General features: G+C 35.8%; 1 protein-coding gene across 2 annotated transcripts in view; it reads left to right on the top strand.

Annotated features, from left to right (window-relative positions):
• The first annotated feature begins 236 nt into the window (after window positions 1–236).
• Window positions 237–17,195, top strand: part of LOC117235285 (tyrosine-protein kinase transmembrane receptor Ror) — a 350,830-nt gene continuing 333,871 nt past the window's right edge. Inside the window, exon 1 of one of the 2 annotated variants that reach the window (XM_033497158.1) lies at window positions 237–1,276. In XM_033497158.1, coding sequence (XP_033353049.1) covers window positions 1,204–1,276 — 73 coding nt within the window. In that variant the 5' untranslated portion in view covers window positions 237–1,203. The remainder of the gene's footprint in view (window positions 1,277–17,195) is intronic. The other variant, XM_033497157.1, reaches the window with a different exon arrangement.

Here is a 17,195-nt window from a genome sequence, read left to right as displayed (position 1 = left end):
CCGTCAAGAATGACAAGGTGGCCAGTCCGTTATCGTAGGGGACGCGAGAGGGCAGTTTTAATTTTATTACAATCGCGTTCTGCAGAGGCGGCTAGCAGTCGATTGCACTTTGTTATGCCGGCCGCGTACGTGCGGATTGCATTCAATGAATGCACGTTCCCGAAGCGTGCAGCCGAAGAGCCACGCGCTGCAACTTGTTGCAACAGGGCCGCGGAGTCGAATGCCGGCATCTCCTGGTTTATCAAACGCGTCGCAACAGCAGCGCCATCTGGCCTCGGAAGCGTGTCGAGTGTCGGCCACGGCGATCAGGACAGTCAGTGTCGCGCGATACGTTTAAGGGTAAAGGTATTTTGCGTTGTCCTCTCGATATACTTTCGATCGTGTACTGTCGTAAGTGCTTCGAATCGGTAAACATTCCATACTAAATGTGATACAATTGAACTTCGTTACATGCTTTCTTATTCACGCTTGATAATACTCGTTGTCGAACGAATCAAACAAAAACTAAATTATGTTCGCATATTTCACTGGTTCGTGAAGACACGTGTGTTACGGTTACTTTTGATTCAACTGTCTCTTTGTTTTTACTCGGCTATTTGACTAAAAATCGTGCTCTAACGTTCATAGTGGTGGAAAACATTAGTGTAAAAAATAAAGGTTAATTAACAAACATTGATGAGATTTCGGCGCGAATTTGCGTTCCTTTATCTAAATTTTCATAGAAACGCGAATTGCAACGTTTCGCTTGTTCAAACGATCTATTGGTTAATTTCAAATAGATCGAATTCGTTGAAGGGTGAAGCTCGTGCGATTTGTTGAATCGACTGTTTGAAATTCTTGAACTGAGTTTTCTAGTCGTGTTAGACGATCGTTTCATTTGATAAATCGAGTAAATAAATCTTTGTCGATTGTGGAATACGATGCTTCAGAATTTCGTACGTGTGAACAAAACAATTCGAGGTTGACTTTGTTATCGGTTTCGCGGGACACATTTTTTTTTATAGTTCTCCTGAATTAGAATTCGTGAGAAAAGAGTGTGAGAATACTTTGTAGTTGATACAATTCATGAATTGATTCGTGTAACTATACGATTGGGACTAGTTTCGACTTGTGAACAATGTGCACTGCGGATAGATTCTCGACTGGCGTTTCGCGCGTCCGTAATTGACTGTGGTGTCGTGGTGTGCTCTCCTCTTTAAGGACATGATGGAACGACGAAGCTGCAGTAAACTGTGCCTACTGTTCGTCGTGTTACTCCTCGCCTCCGTTTTGAAAGGTGAATGACGTTCTTCTTCAGTTTCTTATTTGAGAAGCTTACTTCGTTGAAAGATTCATGTATTCAACGTGACATTCAAGGTTTTGAGAATTAGATGATTTGAAGGTCATAGAGAAGAAACATGATAAATTACACTTCTTGCTTTTTTAGGAAAGCAGTTTTTTTGTTAAAATTCAGCACGTCAGTCCTATATTACCGAACTGTTTTTTACTTTGTTTAGCAATTATCTTAGATAGAAGAAATGTGTTATTGCCTATGTGAATATTTAAAAACTAAAATATCAGTTATCACTAGATTGCGAACCTTTATGCATTTATAATAAATTTAAAAGTATAGAGAACGCAGATGATGCATGAAAATGTATAAAATATTCAAAATAAAACGACCAGTGTGATTGTTAGCAAATGAAACGAATATATATAGATTCTATTTTTTTAGTTGCATTTATAGAAATATGAAATTGCACAGTCTAATAAATATGCACAGTCTAATTAGCACAATATTAGTTATGCTGTTTATTTTATCTAAAGCTTTAACCAACTTTTAAAAGGTACTACATGAAAAGTCATTTTGCTTTTCAACTCAGTTTTACTGAAATACCCACTTTTAATCAACAGGCGATATAAAAATTAGAAAATCAATGAATGTATACTTATTATGAGTGTCTCATCAATCTTCGTTTGTAGTGATATGTAGAGAACACGTTTGGGATGAATAGGTTGAATAATTCTTATTAATTCTATTTATTGGCAGTGTATTTCATTTTTTATTTGTGATATTGGAAATGAAAAATATAAACAAAAATAATTTTATTTTAATCGAATTCGTTTCATTAACCCATTAACGATCAAGGTTATGTTAATGCAACGTTTCATTTGCAAATTTTTTCTATCAGTTTCTCTGTATTTCTATTACTTAATATTAAAATATTCTTTTTTAATTATAAACTAACTTTATATACATAATACATAACATGTACTTAACATGCTTGTCCTGTAATCTTCTATTAATATAATTATTTAACATAAAACAAAATATCAAAATCAAAATTATTGTAAAGTTAATGTCAAATAAAGATTAATCGTTGAACAATTTCTAGAATATCCAAGGTTTATTATTATTACGAAGTATACATAAAAGATACGTTTCATTTTTTCCGGGGATCGAATTTCACTGAGAGAGTATGAAGGACATCTGAATAGGAATGATATATTTTCTTAATGTAAATAGAAAAAGTTCCGAAGGCATATGGTACACGGCCACGATGATTGTACCTTTTACACAAAGTGATCGTGAAACGCGATGTTTACATTGGTACGACCATATACAAAAAGTGACGAGGAACGCAATAAGGAAGGGAATTCAAAACATATTTATCCAGGCTGTATTTGTATCGAGGGCACCACAATATAGCCTGAACTCTATTGTCTTTTTGGATCTGTCTGAATACCAACGTCATTGTTTTCTCCGCTAATGAATAAGACCAGGAATTTGTTTCTTTTTTGTAGTTATTGTATATCGCGTTCAATTTCTGCTTTATTAGCTTGTGGAAATAATCAAAGCCATTTTCGCTCCGTCAACAATTTTTATTATTCGTCTGTTGAATTAATAATTATTAAAAAGTTAGATTAACAAGGTATTACGCTATTGAAATTATTATTATATTAATATTTTTTATTTTTCACCCCGCATGACCAAGAAATGGACTTGGTTCACGCAATCCTTGTTTTACAATTCTATCTTAACCTTTCTCTCCTCTCATTCTCATTTTTCCTTATTTTCTATTTCTTAACTGTGTATACATACTTCTAATAATATTATTTATCGTTAGCGCCACAGATAGGGAAGGGGTAGCCTTAGAAGCACCAAGAAACACGTGAAAGATTTTAGATTAGAAACAGAAAATTTTATATTAATTTATTAATTGCGAAATATTTAAGTGCTTACAATCAATTTCTGGAATAAAAGTATTGGATTTCCAATCATCTTGCCATACTTATTTTGCTTATAGAATAACGCGAGAAATCAATTTATATAAAACAAGCTAATTTTTTTAAGCTATTTTTTTAAATCTGTTGCAATTCTTTTTTAATTTCTGCTAGAGTAGGGTAAGGATGAGATTATGATAACTCAATTAGTTCCATAATACGTATAATCATGCGTGTAAAATTGGGATCACCGTGATTATTTCGACAACTTATTATAAGTTTATTTATAAAATTTGAATTGTTCAAAGGATATTAAATAATATTGCAATATTCATTTACCTAGTTCGCTATTGATTAAACTTATTTTCTACGACAACTTTGTAATCAGATTGTATTTAATACACTTTTAATATATTCTGGGAAATGTAACAATTATGAGGATTTAAGTAAATTATTAGGTCATCTGACATAAGGACCTGTAGCCTTTCTGATTGTGAGAACTGAATTTACAATGAACAATTCAATTACCATTCATAACAGTAACACTCTTCGCGCTAGAAGTTCCATGAATAGAGGATAAGAAAAGGTAGATTATTGTAGGAAATAAAGAAAATTATTAATAGATATATTAATGATTATTGGATGAATTATTTTTCATTATTAATTCAAATAAATATAAGGCATTTTTGTTTACTCAAAGCTATTGGCCACACTTTAGCCACGAAAGAAGTAACACTAGGTCAGTAATTTGTTAATAAGTAACTATTAACACAAATTACATAAATAATTCAATTTCTTCGTTGCTTTGGTATATCTCAATTTATTCCAATAACGAGACGCGCAACATCGACATACACAGAAATTTCCATCGTAAATGTTCCATTCAAACGTTTTTGCACTTGCGAAGAACAGAAAACCTGGTATTTTATCTCACAAACCGACAATATACCGTGGCAACATTTTTTGACTAAATCGAATCTACAAACCATGCATATCTAACGAATCCAAAGAGGTTCAGGGGAAAAAAGGTGAAGGAAAAAAGAGCAGAATATTTACGTCTCCTCGAAAATAAACACCAATACGTGGCACGAAACGCGAGTTCTCGCATTTCCCGGCTGCATGACCGTTTTTCACCCGTAGAAAAAAGTAAAAAGGAGAAAGGAGGAGGTGGAAGAAGAGGAAGGGGAAAGGCAAAGCTTGCGTCGAAATTCGAATGGAAAAACGTCGACGGGGGGGTTCATTTCGTTCTGGCCATCGTTTCGAATCCCATTCCGAACTCGGATCTCATTCTGGACACGCGTGATCCGGATTAGAAACGTCCGATTCCTCTGTTTTAGATTACCCGGGTCGTTTTGTCGCATGCAAAAGTTGGAAATCGAAGATGAGCCAGCGAGATATCATGTAAATTTTCCCCCGTTTTCATATTTCGATAACCTCTTTTCCTTTCGTTTCTGGCGAATAATTTTAGAAGAAATTGGACGGCCATGGTGGTAGAAAAACTCTAGTTTCCTTTTTATTCTGTCTCTCCTTATTTTTCTCATATTTGCAAGGCAGAATATTTAGACAAATAGTTAAAGGGAAGCGCTTCGACGGAGTTTGAGAGAACAGGTGGTAGAAAAACTTTGGAAATTTTATTTTTCTTCCTTCCTATTCTTTTTCGTGTGTTTTTATAGTTGTACGGGTGAATATTTCAGCGAATAGTTAACAAGGAAAAATATTGTAATAGACGGAGTTTATGAAAGAAAAGACGGTAGAAAAATTTGAAAAATTTTAGTTATTCTTGCTTTTATCCTACTCGTGTTTTTCTGATATTTCAAACGGTAAATATCCAGACAAATAGTTAAAATTCAACAATATTGTATATAAATACAATTTGAGACAAAATCATTTCCCTATTCATAAACTTGCCATTGTACATTCCCACTTTGTACAGTCAGCTCTACTTCAACTATCGTCCACGCAAATCCAACCTTCTTTATGCTAATCTGAAGTACCTGTACATCAATATGAAGTTGATTTCTCACACACGATATGTATCATGCACAGGTAAGAGGAGAAGCGGGAAGATTTGCATACATCGATGGTTGTTCCTTTATAGTGGCACGTGTAACGGAAAATATCAAGAGTGGCCACTTTAGACTTACATTGCGCTTTATAAACATTCAACAAGTGGCAACGGGTCCATCGACTTGTGGAACTTCTCAGTTCGCCGAGTGTTCCTTTTAAAATCGATCGAACTGCATAAGTATTTCTCCGCGGGACGAACTTTCGCTGTTTAGCTTGCCACCATTAAATGGGATTCTTTCCAAGTACTACTGGCTCGCACCACCGTGAAATCGATGGCGAATTCAGCATCGTGCCAACGGAATACACCCCTGAATTTTGTTGAATGTTTTACCACCACCAACTTCTCATGTTAATCCACGATGTTGGACTTTTAAGACGGTTGAGAGGACTCGTTGAACGAGATTTAATTCGGTACAAGCATTACGATGTATTTAGTTGCTTGTTTCCGTTTTATTTGAGGTGAAAGTTTAGGATGACACACAGTGGCTAAATTAGTGCAGCCACGTGAACAAAGTAAAGATATCGGCACTCTAGAGATCATTTAAAATCTATTTCCATACGTGTTGTAAGTCTAATGTATCGGATTGGCAACTAAGTGATTGCGTATTTTAAATAAGAAGGAAAATTCAATATTTTTGCTTAGAAATATAACTTTATTCAGTTAGATGTTGTCCGTTTTTGTCCATCACCTTTTGCCATCTTTCAGCCAGTGTCATAATTCCATGTTCATAGAACTTCTGATTTTTGTCAGCAAAAAGCTGAATTAAATGTGAGTTTACATCATCAATGTCATTAAAAATTTTACCGTTTAAGGAGTTCTGCATGGAACGAAATAAATGGTAATCCGAAGGCGCAAGGTCAGGGCTATGTGGTGAATGTGACAACACATTCCAATCTAGTTCCAATAATTTTTGGCGAGTGATCAAAGATGTGTGGAGCTTTGCATTATCATGCTGGGAAACAACACCCTTACGATTTACTAATTCAGGCCGCTTTTCTTGAACTGCATCGCTCAGTTTGAATCGTACGTATGACACGTTTATATCGATCGTTTGGTTTCTTGGTAAAAGTTCAAAGTACAGAATTGCTTTATAATCCCACTAAACTGACAGCATAATCTTTTTTCGGTGAATCTCAGCTTTTGATGTCGTCTGGGCTGGTTCATCTTGCATTACCCACGATCTTTTTCGATTAACATTGTTATAAACTATCCACTGTACGTCGTCAGAAATCAGTCGTTTCAGAAATGGGTCAATTTAGTTGCGTTTCATCAAATGCGTTGCATCAACTGAATTTCCTTAAGCTGATAAGGGAGCCATAAATCGAGTTTCTTCACATAGCCAAGCTGTTTTAATTTTTTTTAATGCATGTATGCGATACATTGTGTTATGACGATTTGAATCAATAATGACCTTGACATGGGTCTTATCAACTTCAACTGGACGACCAGATCGCTGAGCATTTTTCAGTGAAAAATCACCAGAACGAAATTTGGCAAACCAATTTTGACACTGCCTTTCTTTCAAGACTTCACTCCCATATACGGCACATAACTTGTGTGCTTGCGATGCGTTCTTGCCTTTTCGGAAATAACACAATAAAATATGTCTGAAATACGCGTCTTGTTCTTCCATTTTTAAATTGAGATAAAAACAAAATTAAATAACTAATCGATAGAATTTTTTACTAAATTAAAGGTGGAAGTTCAAACAACAAAAAACAATATAGATTAGGTGCTTTGAACACGTTGACAAAACAAAAGAATGTGCTAAGGTCACCTATTGACAAAATCCGCAATCACCTAGTTGCCAACCCAAAAATTTCGTTAAGTACAGTTTGATTATTGTTTTATGTTTACACATATATTTCCATGTATTCGTATATGTACCTTTTTGTATTCTCGCTAAGTTTTCTAATTATATTTGGATGCTGATATTAGCATAACGATGAGGGATCACGAGAAGGAGATTGAAAGTAATAATGGCGTTAGGTTGCGAGTATATAAGGCAGTTAGAGAGAAATTAATCTTAAGGTTAGCCCGATATACAAAGTGCGACATGACTGTGGTGTGGAGGGACGAATGAGTGGATTTTTCTTAAACCAAGTCCATTTTATGGCCCGCTGGGGGCTAAAATTGCAACATATTATCACGTTGACTGCCGCGCGTGTTTTCAATAAAGTCTCCTTCAGGTCACGAGTGCCGCTGTACCAAACGTACTCTACTAGGTACTCTTACCAATATTTTAGATAATTTAAAATCTCTGCCCTCATTCGTTAGAATGTCGAAAAGAAAAATGGAACGCTTATTTCTTAGTGAATCAGATAGCAGTGAGAAAGAAAGCTTTTACGAGGCTTATAGAAATTCGGATAGCAGCGATGAGGAAGAAATCAGATTTCCTAGAAATAGAAATATAAATAGAATTACATCGTCTGATTCTGATTCGGATATTGATAAGTGCAATCGTAGTGATACTGAATGTAATGAAGATACTGTTGACGAGATTTTACAAGAACTGGTCATTAAGGAAGGAAGAAGAACTGATGATACCGTGGATAGTACAATTCAATTTGGTGAATGGAATGAATTTAGTGGTCGGCAGAAGTCAGTTCCTTGTCCCGAGACAGACGGCATCATTAGGCGATTACCTGGCGATGTCAATCCATATGATGTGTTTCAGCTGTTCGTTGATAACGAAATAATAAACTTACTTGTATCAGAAAATTGCAACAAGGAAGGATGTAAATATTAGAAGATTTAGAGAATTATTAGCTACAAAAGTATTAAGCTTGTCTGAAAATAGAAAAAATCCTTGTCTTCGACGGAATCAGCATAATGTCGCCGCTCGGAAAAATGATTCCGGAAGAAGCATTAGACGCGCATGTAAACTACGTTATGCAGATAAAAGACGTCAAACGGACCGATCAAAGACACGGGAGAATTTAAAGAAAACAACAACTTATTGTCCAAATTATCCCGACCAAACTCAGCTTTGTATAGAATGCTTTAAAGTTTTACATTCTAAGTAATTTTTCAAATAAACCATTTTCGTATTACTTTTATAACAATTCAATAGTTTTATTATTTTCCAAGTATTACTTACTTATTTATTACTTACTTTTATATCTTTTCAAATACCTACGACGATCCTTCGCAAGTAGTCAAATAAGCGTCACCCGAATACGGGTGACGCGGTCCTGCTAGAAACCTTGCTGTCACCCGAATATGGGTGACGTCGCAGTCAACGTGTTATTATTATTATTATTTTGATTATTAAGGTTAAATGATATTCACCCATAAACTCGATATAAATTGCTCTAACAAAATATTGATCAAAAGATTGATTTTTTAAGCAAATATTTAGTCCAATATCGATCAAATATTAGGACGTTTATAGATTTTCGTTACTATGTCTGTATGACTTGTCAAAGTTTAAAATATATGTATAGATTAAAAATAAAATAATATTGATGGAAACGTCGTTTAATAAATCCGTACTATTCATCTATTGTAGATCGTTCAGTTTGGACGTTGTGTGACAGTTTGTTTATTAATTGTTTTAGAAATATTGATGATGGAATATTTATGATGCATACAGTTGAAAATTAATAGGGAAAATAGGTATAAGATGACGATGAGCTTGTTCAGATGATTTAGTTAAATATAACGATGATTGATGTGATACTGATACTCCAAATCGTATGGAGCAAGCGGCGATTTATTGATGCATGAATTTACATGTAGCTCGCGATTTTACTCGGTTTCTGATTCTAAATTCATTACGTATTACACATTCTGATATTTAAATTCATTACATATCACGGATTCCGATCCTAAACTCATCACATATCCCGGATTCTCATTCTAAATTCATTACGTGTTACAGATTCTGTTTCTAAATTCATCACAAATTAAAATTGTAATCTAAAAATTGTCGAAAAATACTCACGTCCATCGACAATTATAAAATTACAAAAATATTCAAATACAAATAATTACAAAAATTATAAAATTACAATTATAAAAAAAATGTCAAAGACTGCTGTCTACCAGGTTATTATTTACAACTTACATGCCTATATTATTAGGTTGTCCGAAAAGTGTCTTTCCTTTACAGACACAATTTTTACAACGATGCATCTTTATACGAACATGAAACCTAATCTGTCGAACGTTGTAATTTTTATCTTGATAGAAAAAAATAGATCATACGTAATTCGATAAAGTAATATAAAACGAAAAATGTCGTGCATCCATTATTTCCTTATGAAATGAAGGAAACTTTTCGGACGACTTAATATTATGATAGGTACTAATATGTATCAATACTTCAACTAATAAATGAATTAGTCGATTGATGTACGAACCTCGCTCACAAGAATATTTTCCCGATCCTTTCACCTATGTATTTTGATTGTGAATTCGTCACACGGTACATTACGATACAAAATTTGTCCAAATATGTCGTGGAATCTGACGCCCACCAGCAATGATAAAGCTCGTGCCTCCTTCAAACGAGCTTAAACACGAATGAAGGGACATTTTCAACGAGCCATGCGAAAATAGCCCGTAAAGCAGCAATAAAATGTGAATTTTCTGCTCGCTGAAACGTTCGAATGCCCGAAACCCGGGCTTTACCCGTTTTAAACGGGGTAGAGGGGGCTTCATAAAAATTTGAATGCAATTCACTCGCGGGTACCTCGCGTGTGTCGCCCAATTTTCCCAGCTTTTTTCATGAAAATGTCTCTTCCTCCCCCTATTATACACAAAGATAGAAAGACATAGAGAGGGAAGAATGCAGAGAAGAGAATGAGACACGGAGAGATGGATCGATTCGAGCGTTTATATTTATTACCAGTTTGTCGTTTCGCTATTCTAATTTCAATTGCAACCCGACACCAGGCTGCCTGTAATTACGAACGTTTAAAAGCTTCGGCGACGTGTACTTTAGTTTGTAAACAATTTCAAACGCACCCAAGCCCCCGTAAGCCGAATTAATGGTCTCACTTTTAATTACCACTCCGCGTGCGTCCGGACGCCATTCGCCACTCCCTTTTTTTCGTCGTTTAATTTAATTGTTTGTAACGATTACTCGCCATGCTTTTTTAGTTCAATTGCAGCTGGTAAGTTCGTACGTCTTCTCGTCTTTCTATCCCCATCCCCAACAGTGCAAGCAAGTTCTCGCGAAATTGAACGAATTTTTTTTCCAGCCAGCTGGATGCGCGACGCTTTTTTCGCACAGGCTTTTCCAGGCAGTTGCTGTTGCTGGTTTATGGGATGGTTTGAAAAAGATCGACGCGTTACGTTTCTGGGGCTTTTAATTTGGCGATCGAGAAAGCTTGGAAGAAATTTTATGGCGAAGGCTGGAGAACTTTTCGAATTTACGCCAAGGGTTGCTGAAGACCAACGGTGTCTATGTTTCGTATTTTTCATGTAGAAGTTGGATATTAAGAGATTTAAGGGTTTTCAAGTTATGGAGTTTTAGTAGGTTCGAGCAAAATAAATTAGTGGCATATAATATCGGGGAAGAAATAATAAAGAAATCCAGCAATAAGTGACGTTACTAAATTCATACTATACACATGTACATGTACAATTCATATTATATACAAGCTATAATACCATTTTTCAATGATCGAGCTCATCATCCCCGGTTAACAGAATCATCATAATAATAAAATCATATACATATATGTCGGGTTATCATTAGGATTTAAGGCGCGTAATGATTCTTTATTTGAATTAGCCATTGTTTTACAAAGCAGAGAATATATTTACGCGAATAAACAAGATTTAACAAAATATTATGAATAATGAGTTTAATAAATGATAAGATTAACAAATGATAAGTTTAATTAATAATTAGATTAAAGAATAATAAGTTTAACGAACAATAAGAGGAACGAATAATATATCTTACGAATAATGAATTTAACGATTGATGAGATTAACGATTGATAGGTTTTACGAATAATGAATTTAATTTACGCTATTAACAATGTTCCGGGGTTCAAACGAATTTACGGTCAACGGGATAACTCTTTACTATGCGTAAAATAATTTTTAAAACACAAAAAAAATACGTTTACTGAAACACTCGGTAAATTGCTCGATGTACTTTCCAAGGCGATCACACGAATAAATATCTGATGAAAATCTTTTTCGCTATACGACTGCATTTGTTTGTTATATGCTCGCTGGAGACATCGAGAAGGTTCCAATCGTTGTTGCTAGGCAATTTCTGTCAAAAGTTTGTTGTATACTCTTTGGAAACATCGAGAAAGATCCAAACGCCGATACTAGGCAGTTTCTGTCTGGAGATTGATTCCTAATACAACGTGTGTCCCATTATATCAGCATCTCTAAAGTACAATTCTATGTGATTTCTAGGGAGAACAATACAACCGATCCACACCTTCGTCAGGCAAAACGTTTTTCCCGTGACCGTGGCTACGTTCGGCGACCAGTTGTCACCTCGAACCCACTTTCGCTTTCACAAATATCAAACAATTACAAATGACAATTGCTTAATTACAGTTATGATAAAATCTAGGCTAAAGCATTAGAAGGCTTCCTCAAAATTGCAAAGGGAAGGCTCCGGTTTTCCTTTCATCTCCGACATATATATATATATATATGTGGATAATACAACGACACCCAAACACTCACACTGCTTTCTATCTTTACCCCAGATCGAAGCAAAGTTAAGATATACTTTATGTGGACCTGATTAAAGTTTAGTGCCCTTTAGTACACTAACCCTTTCCTCCAGTGTATGCATATCTGTCATGAATAAAATATCAATCTTAGAAATTCAATACCCGTGCAGGACACCATTAGCTTTGCACGACTCGCTCTATATAACTTACAATGCTCAGTCTCCAACTTTAATACATACTTTCTACAGGAAGTCAGTTTCTGAAAAGTTTGAGCCAACGTCGTTCCACGATGTAGAACGATTTATCAGTGCCTGGAGCGGCCCGATGGGGTTGCATAAAGACTCGAGGTTCACCGAGCCGATCCGTCACTGCGAATAATCGTCAGAACGAGGTTGATTTTATTGGCAATGAGCCTCGGTTATCGATCGCTCGAATGATAACGCACATCCGTAAATAATAGCGAGTCGATCGAACGAGAGTTATCGATTGACTGTTATTGTTATTGAAACGCGTATCAGTTGGTCCAGTTGAAAAACGTCTCACAGTTAAATTACTCATCTTGGCGCGCCGGTGAAATAAATATGGCAGTGAGCGTGTAACTACCTGCCTTACGTCGAGCGAACCATCGACGTTTACAGACGCGTTCCGCCGTATTTACGGCCGCAAAAAGCGCGGTTCCGTTCGCCGTTACGTCTTCCTTGGGCGACGAGCCGCACAGCTTCCCGTTCAGTTTTACTCGAGCAACAGCGCCAGGGTAACGAAAGTTGGTGTAGGAGTTTTTATTGCTCGGTTATGTCCGCGGACGTCGGAGAAAATCTTTCAGGGTTTATCTCTGCGTGCACGAAGATGTGGAAATGGAAAATAAAGGTTTAAAGGCTGATGAAGATTTGTGTTGCGGCGAAAGAAAACGGTGAATCGGTGGATTAAGTTTAGTCAGCAGGCTCAAGGAATTCGTATTCCAAGGATGTTAGAGATATGTATCTGCTGAATAGGGGAAAACGTGATTAAATTAGGTTTTGTTATCGATAGACTTCGGATTTTTATTTTTATTTTTCGGTTTATATCTTTGTGGGCGCAACTGGAGAAATAGAACTTAAATAGAGATTCGTCCTATCTATTAAAAGATACGAGTATTTCTAATTTAAATATTTCATATGCTTTTCCATATTATTTTGTATACTTTTACATCTTTAGATTTTGTACAAATACATAAAAATCCGTGGTAATTATTACGGATGTGTTAACGAGTGAAGAGAATGATTTTACTTTTGTGGGGCGGATGGGATGGATACTGCGCGGTTCGAAGTTTCCATTTGTCGGTTGCTCCCCAACCGGTACGCACACCCACGTAGCTCGAGAATGATTTTATCTTAAAAGGATATAAGGGAGTTGCTAGATTTGTTAACGAACTTGTCGTAGAATACAGGGAATTGTTAGAGTAATTTGTATAGAAATATTGTATCAGATAAACAGTTTACGCTAAATAAAAAATTTGAAAGTTTTTAATTTCGAAGTATGTAAGTAATGATGTAAAAATTTATCAATTTAGAAGCTTAAAAAATTCCATAAGAATAACTTGTTGATAACAATTTATATTTTTGTTGAAACGGTTAACAACTACAATTCTACGAGCTAGTAACGCCGTCAGCCATGCCTTCCTTCGAGATTAGTGATAAACTACACCGGCAGCGATATTTTATCGACGATGCTTCGAATTTATTTCGCTCGGCGTGCTACGGGGCGGTTCTTTCGCGTGATTCTTACCACTGAGAGGCATAAGAAAAAGGAAGCGAAGGAGAATATAGACTTGGACAGAACGGGCGAGGAAAACCCAAGGAGAATGAAACTTAAAGGAACTGCTCGAGATTTTGCGAAATTTATGACCAAGTATAATGGCCAACGCTGAATTTTCTTTCTCAAAAGCTGCCGCGTAATTCTGTCAACCAATCCGGCACATTTGTACGCTTTCCTGCTTAAGAAACTCTACCGTGGCAGGCTCTTTTTAAGAGCAGCTTGCTACTATTAAAGTTTTCTTGGAAAGTTTGTGAGATTTCATTTATATAAAAGTGTGTACCCTGGACAGAAGTATATCGTTGTTTGTCCATTAAAGTTGGTAATTTCAATAGTTGCAATATTAAAAATTGTTTTCAGTATTTGAAGAAAAATTTTAGCCTACAGTTGAGACAAGAAAAATGTATTTATTTACGCATATATCCTATTTTCGTCTTTCTCAACCACAATCGTATCTCTATCTTAGAATAGCTTTGAAAGCTGAAGTAAATTATTTTAACGTTTATAACTATTCCTACCGTATTTCCCAGATAAATAAATGGAATCTACACGTTTTCTTTTTCAAAAAATGCTCGTTTACTTTTTCTGAAATTTACATCATTTGTCACTTCAAGCCGTCAATTATGTTATAAATTTACATCGAAAGATGCTTGACGATGTCTGAACCGTAATAAAATTGATATTCGATCGGGACTATTAATTTTATTTTGTTCACGATAGTAAAAAGCTCGGTTATTCTATGCCGCGATATCCAAGATCTGCGAATACGAAACGCTCCGATTCTACTTGATCGTAATTTTTAAATTTCGTGGGTATAACAGCATAACAGAAACTTTGTTAATTTTACTTTGTACATGACGGTGAAAAGCTCAATTATTCTATATCACGATCTGTAAAATCTGCAAATACAAAAAGGCTGCGATTCCAATTCGATCGCGATTTTTAAATTCCATCCGCAGGTTCGGTCGTAAAGCTTCAATAACAGAGGCCATTCGTCGCGCGATAAACGTTGCAAATCCTGGTGTAACGCCGGTAGTTTCGAATGCACGATTCATCACCTCGTCGATCACCGGAACGATAGAGTGGAAGCGCATCTCATCATACGGAAATATTTATACACCGACTGCGGTGAATACGATCGATGTAGGTACGCACGATGACAAAGTTTGAAGGAACTTGTCTGAATTATACATGTTGGAGCTGCATGCTTCCTGTTTTTCTCTATTTTCCCTTGCGTTCCTCGCGCAACATCGCTCGAAACTATGTGTAACCTTTCGTTTGTACAAATCGATGAGGGATACTTGGATGTAGCATTCGCCAACGTGTTTCGAGTTCCCGAGTCTTTCCGCTGTTCCTCTTTCAACGAGACGACACAGCTGTTTGCGTGCCATTTTCGTGATCGCGTTGATACTGTTGATTCGATGATGCTCGTAAACTTTTCTGATACCGGAACTCGGCAATCCTTTCGTTTCTTCGTAGATATTTTAGTCTTTTTACCGTGTGAAATATAGAAGTTGTTTGGGTGTTAGGAAATTTAATTTAAGAACAGTTGACAATATTTATCTTACTAACTCTTTATGTTATATTTGTTACTTTGCGTATCATTTGCTCGGGGATATTTATCGCCACTTTCTACGGATCTTTTTACGCGTAGTTTTTCGTCTTTTTTTATGCAGACTTGTATACGTGAGAGAGTTTAACGCTACTTATTTACATATTATTATTAATTTATATATTATCAGATAATAAATATAGATATATTTATTTGCAAACAATTTTACGATTAAAATTTAATTTTAATATTTATGATGAATTTTGAGGACGAAGTAGATGAAATTGGCAAATTTTTATTTGAAATCTAATTTGAAGTACGAATTTTCAAGGGGATATATATACTATAGGGAAATTAGCTTTATTCGTAACTTTTTCTGTTTATTTAATAAGATACACAAAGAATTGGATAAAGCATTACAGCTCAAAATGACGTCAATATCTGCTGTTTGAATAATACTGTTTTTCATCTAATGGCCCATAAAAATTTAACTTTAAGAATTCTGTATGCATAACATTCACGATCGTCTATAGACTACACTTTGACGTCAGCTATGTCTCAATAACCGCCGTTTATTTCCTCATTCGTTACATTTTACGATCGCAGACAACAAAGATGCATAACAGAAATACTCTGCGCTCTGAGCTAACAAGTCAAAACCTAGCGCAATTTCGTGTCTTCCATATAACTACTAATTCATATACTATAAATAGATCAGTGCCTCTCAACCCCATCATATCGCTAAATTTCTCTATGATAATTCTGTCGTGAAGCCATTTTTACAAAAATCTCATATTAAAATTTTCAATCTCATGTAGCAAAAGCAGAAAAAAAGTATTTCTGCACATCCCTCCTCCTCCATACAGTCTATTCAAAACACTGAATTATACTAAAAAAATCTGAACAAGATTTATTTATTGGCAAGATTATTTTGCCAAAAAGCAAAATCTTTTAACATCCCACACATTCATTACGCTCAATACATCAAATCTATACTGAACCTTACTAATTTATACCAACGATTTATATCAAATATAAAAACTTGCAGCAAATTTTATACCAGAAGATTGATGTTCTGTCTTATCAAAACTCATAAATACTCTTTTCCAACACATTTTAAAAGAAAATTCTTCCCCAAATTACTCCTCTCATTTTCTTTCAACGTACAGCCTAAGCTAACCACTCGATTCACGCTAAACCTTATCACAAAAGTCGTGAATACTTCCAGCCAATTACCTCGAAGATAAAAATAATCGAATAATCCGAAAGATTTACCGACGGCAACGTCATCTTTCACTTTGCGTTTCGCATGATTTATTCGCGGTCCCTGTAGACGGAATAAGAGGGAAAAATGGTGAGTTAGAGTCGCATCCAGGCCACGCAGAGGGTGACTGGGGGTGGGTTAGAGAAGCAGGCGGCGGGGTTGAAAGCGTACGAGTCCGAACAAAGTCAATGGCCGGCGAGCAAGGGCGTATAAATCTGAAACTTAAATTTAGATCGGCTCTGAAACGATGCTTTTCCCTTCCACACATCGTTCTATCAGTTTGTTGGCCAGTGCTGCCGCCCTATCCGTCGATGTTCGAACCGGAAAACGCGTTTTCACGAAGGCGGTTCTTTATGACGGTCATCGTGCGTCGACCGCACTCTCCTTGGCCAGGGTCATGGTCTTTCGTACTGGTTCAGGATTATGCTTTACGACGCTGTTACTGCACCAGGAATTTTACCAAGCCTTGTTCTTTATACATATTGTGCGCTGTATCTCGTTTCATTTATATCTTCTCGCTATTTTTAGATGTTCGTCGGAAGTAAGAATTACGCACGTAATTCGAGTGAAAGGTTTTTTGGTAGGACGAGTAATGGTATCTTGTTCGAGAATTTGTTTTTACGAAAGTGATTTTTATTTGAGAATTTTCGTGTAATTTAA

The sequence above is a fragment of the Bombus vosnesenskii genome, unplaced genomic scaffold, assembly GCF_011952255.1.
Source record: "Bombus vosnesenskii isolate JDL3184/JDL3185 unplaced genomic scaffold, Bvos_JDL3184-5_v1.1 scf7180000013315, whole genome shotgun sequence".
NCBI lineage: Eukaryota > Metazoa > Arthropoda > Insecta > Hymenoptera > Apidae > Bombus > Bombus vosnesenskii.
Note: the sequence above shows the minus strand (reverse complement) of the source record. Positions and strands in the feature narration are given on the sequence as shown.